The 2,709-nt window shown below is 43.6% G+C and overlaps 1 protein-coding gene across 1 annotated transcript; it reads left to right on the top strand.

Moving 5' to 3' along the window:
* Positions 1 to 814: 814 nt before the first annotated feature.
* Positions 815 to 1,984, top strand: LOC135820613 (rho guanine nucleotide exchange factor 12-like; the record flags this gene model as incomplete). Its single annotated transcript, XM_065333660.1, is given in 1 exon segment — positions 815 to 1,984. A coding segment is annotated over 1 exon segment (373 nt), but the record flags the coding sequence as incomplete, so codon positions are not given.
* Between the last annotated feature and the right edge of the window lie 725 nt (positions 1,985 to 2,709).

Genomic DNA, 2,709 nt, shown 5'->3' with positions numbered 1-2,709 from the left:
CGAAGACTACAACTGGTGAAATTTTGATTTTTTTCTTCCCCTAGATGCGTAATTTCGCGTGACGCAGCCATGGCAAGAGAAGGAAAAAGAAAGAACAAAGGAAAGAACATATTGAAGGGGAAGTTCGCCCTAAAGTGAATACTTCACAACCTGTAGCGAAAGATGCACTGATTCCAATGGTGAAGGTCCCAGGTTGATCGGAGCAGCCGTTTCCGAGTTATACAAGCTTGAAGTTTGCACTAAATTTGGTGACATCATGATGACGTCAATAACTTGCCCAGACCAGGCTGGGTTAATGACGTCAGAGAGATAGACTTTGTATGGGAGTAGATGGGGAAATTTCAGTATTTCGGCTCTCCATTGTCCCAAAGAAGTCGGATCTTTTTTATAATTCGGTATGGCACATATGGCACCCTACCGGCATCCCGACTGGAAACAATTTCTAGTATGAAATTCATTGTTGAAGAGAAACAAGGAAGAAATTGGTTTTTCCCATCTACTCCGGAAACACGGCAAGGAAATTGATTGTATAAGCAGGGACGTCGCAAGGTATTTTAGAGTGGTACTGTGAGTCACCTGCAGTACGATTTACTCGTGGGGTTGGGGTGTCTCCTCTGACAAATTTCAAAATTTAGAGCCCAAATCAGTGCCTTTTGTTAATTCACAGTGCACCTGGGGCAAAGAGTGGTGCGGTCAAAACCGTAGTGACCGCAGCGTGTACGACGCACCTACACTAAGCGATGTTATCTGATTGATGCTGGCCGTCCCGTGTCGTGGTGTGCTGCTGCTGCCGCTGCTGCTCCTGTTGCTGCACAGGTCCCGTTAACATCTTTGCCGCCGAAGAGCATTTTCTGGTGGCATTCTGCTTGCTTGCCATCAATCGTAGCCGAGAGGTGTGGTTTGGCTGTTGTCAATTCAGTTCTCAGCTGTGCAGTGGTTTTGGAATTCTCCTCCTTCTGCTTCTCGAGAAGATCCGTTTGTTTCAGGTCACCAAACTGCTTGTTCGTCCTTGTGAGATGTCTAGATATCTTTTTTATATTTTCTTTGGGATCTGTCTAGTGCAACTTTTTGCTTTTGCATTTTTTAATGGCTTTTTCGGGCCACCCCGTTTTTTCTGGGCAGTTATCCCATTCTTGTTAATGGCTGCGTTCACATCATTATTATTACAGTGCATTTCAAAACTATAGACGCGTAGGGTTTTTGAAATATTTCAAATTTGGCTGGAACCTTTTGAGAATAGTTTTCGGAATATTGCTCAGGATCGCTCCACAATTACTCTCATATAGTTTCTAAAGGATTGGATAACAGACGCCCAATTTGGAAATATTTATGCACAAAGTGATCACAGATTTTATGTGGTATAGATGCTGGCATAACGGTTTTTGCCTAGGTACGCGTCTATAGTTTTGAAATGGACTGTACATTCGTACCGGCACACCTGCAACACAATTATTTGAAAGAAAGAAAAGTGCATTTTCTTTGTGTTTCAGTTCTGTTTACTAGTATTGAATATTTTTACTCATGTCAGGCATTCCTACTCGAATTCATAGTATTGGAATCCATCTGGTAGGAATTCCCTTAGGTCTTAGTGTGCCCATGCTTTTCGCAAGCAGTCTTGGCATAATTATCTCCTGGCCCTGACCTGAACCTGTCACGGCTAGGCACCGGCGGATTTTGCCGGCACAATTATTGGCATAATTTGGTGGTTGAAAGTTTGGAGCATAATTTTTGGCATCCTTTCGGAGGTAGGAGCATAACTACACGATTGTATTACAGGTGCAGTTCTACTACAGTTGAACATCGATTATCCGCACATCGACTTATCCGACCATTCGATTATCCGTAACAGTTTTTTTGGGCGCACGTGCCGTAGAGTACGCACTGTGCATGTAGTGAGCCATTCAAAAAATACGAAAATTTTGAAAAGTAGCACTCTATTCTATTTACAATGTACATGTACATGTATTTACAGTGTGTTTTCTTATCCGGAACATTTGCCTTATCTGAACACCGCCTGACAGTTGTCTGCCCAGAGGTGGTCGGATAATCGATGTTCAACTGTACCATGGCTACACAATTGTATTACAGGTACAGTTCTACTATGTAGGCTACACCGTATTGGGTACAATGTTTATGTACATGTAACTTGTCAGCGCTGCTGGTCTGCATGATAAAGGGTTCAGAGGTCATACACGTAACAGACAGTGTTTTCAGTGAAAAGCAGGGTAGAAATCATGACAATAGACATCCTTAGCAAAAGTACGATAACGCTAACTTTTACGGTACTCACTCCCAGCCGTGACAAAAGACGTTATCGGATAACGGAAAAACGTTACAGAGCTCAAAATAACGGGCCGACGTTCGTTATGGAAATTCTGCAAAAAATGCAAAAACTCGCATTGTTTTGTAACTGGCGGGAGATAAAAAGCACGTCGTGCAGATCGAGAGTCGAGATTGCTTCCTCTTGTGACATTTAGCTTTTTGGCGAGTTTTGCCTTTCAGTTGACAATTTCTGCTTCGTGCCTTTCTCCCTCTATCCCATCTGGGAAACAAAGGACCAGTTCCACGGCACTCCTGAGGAAGAAATTCATCGGCCTCTCCCAGACGTGCTGGAGCTGGAGAACCCTTACAGTCTTCGGTGCTGCGTTTAGGAAAGGGTTTCCAAGGACCTGGGAACAGCGAAAACTCATGTTCGCCGTGCTTTTGCTA

This window comes from Sycon ciliatum, chromosome 7 (assembly GCF_964019385.1).
Source record: "Sycon ciliatum chromosome 7, ocSycCili1.1, whole genome shotgun sequence".
NCBI lineage: Eukaryota > Metazoa > Porifera > Calcarea > Leucosolenida > Sycettidae > Sycon > Sycon ciliatum.
The sequence above is the reverse complement of the archived record's forward strand: the minus strand, read 5'-3'. Positions and strand labels throughout refer to the sequence as shown.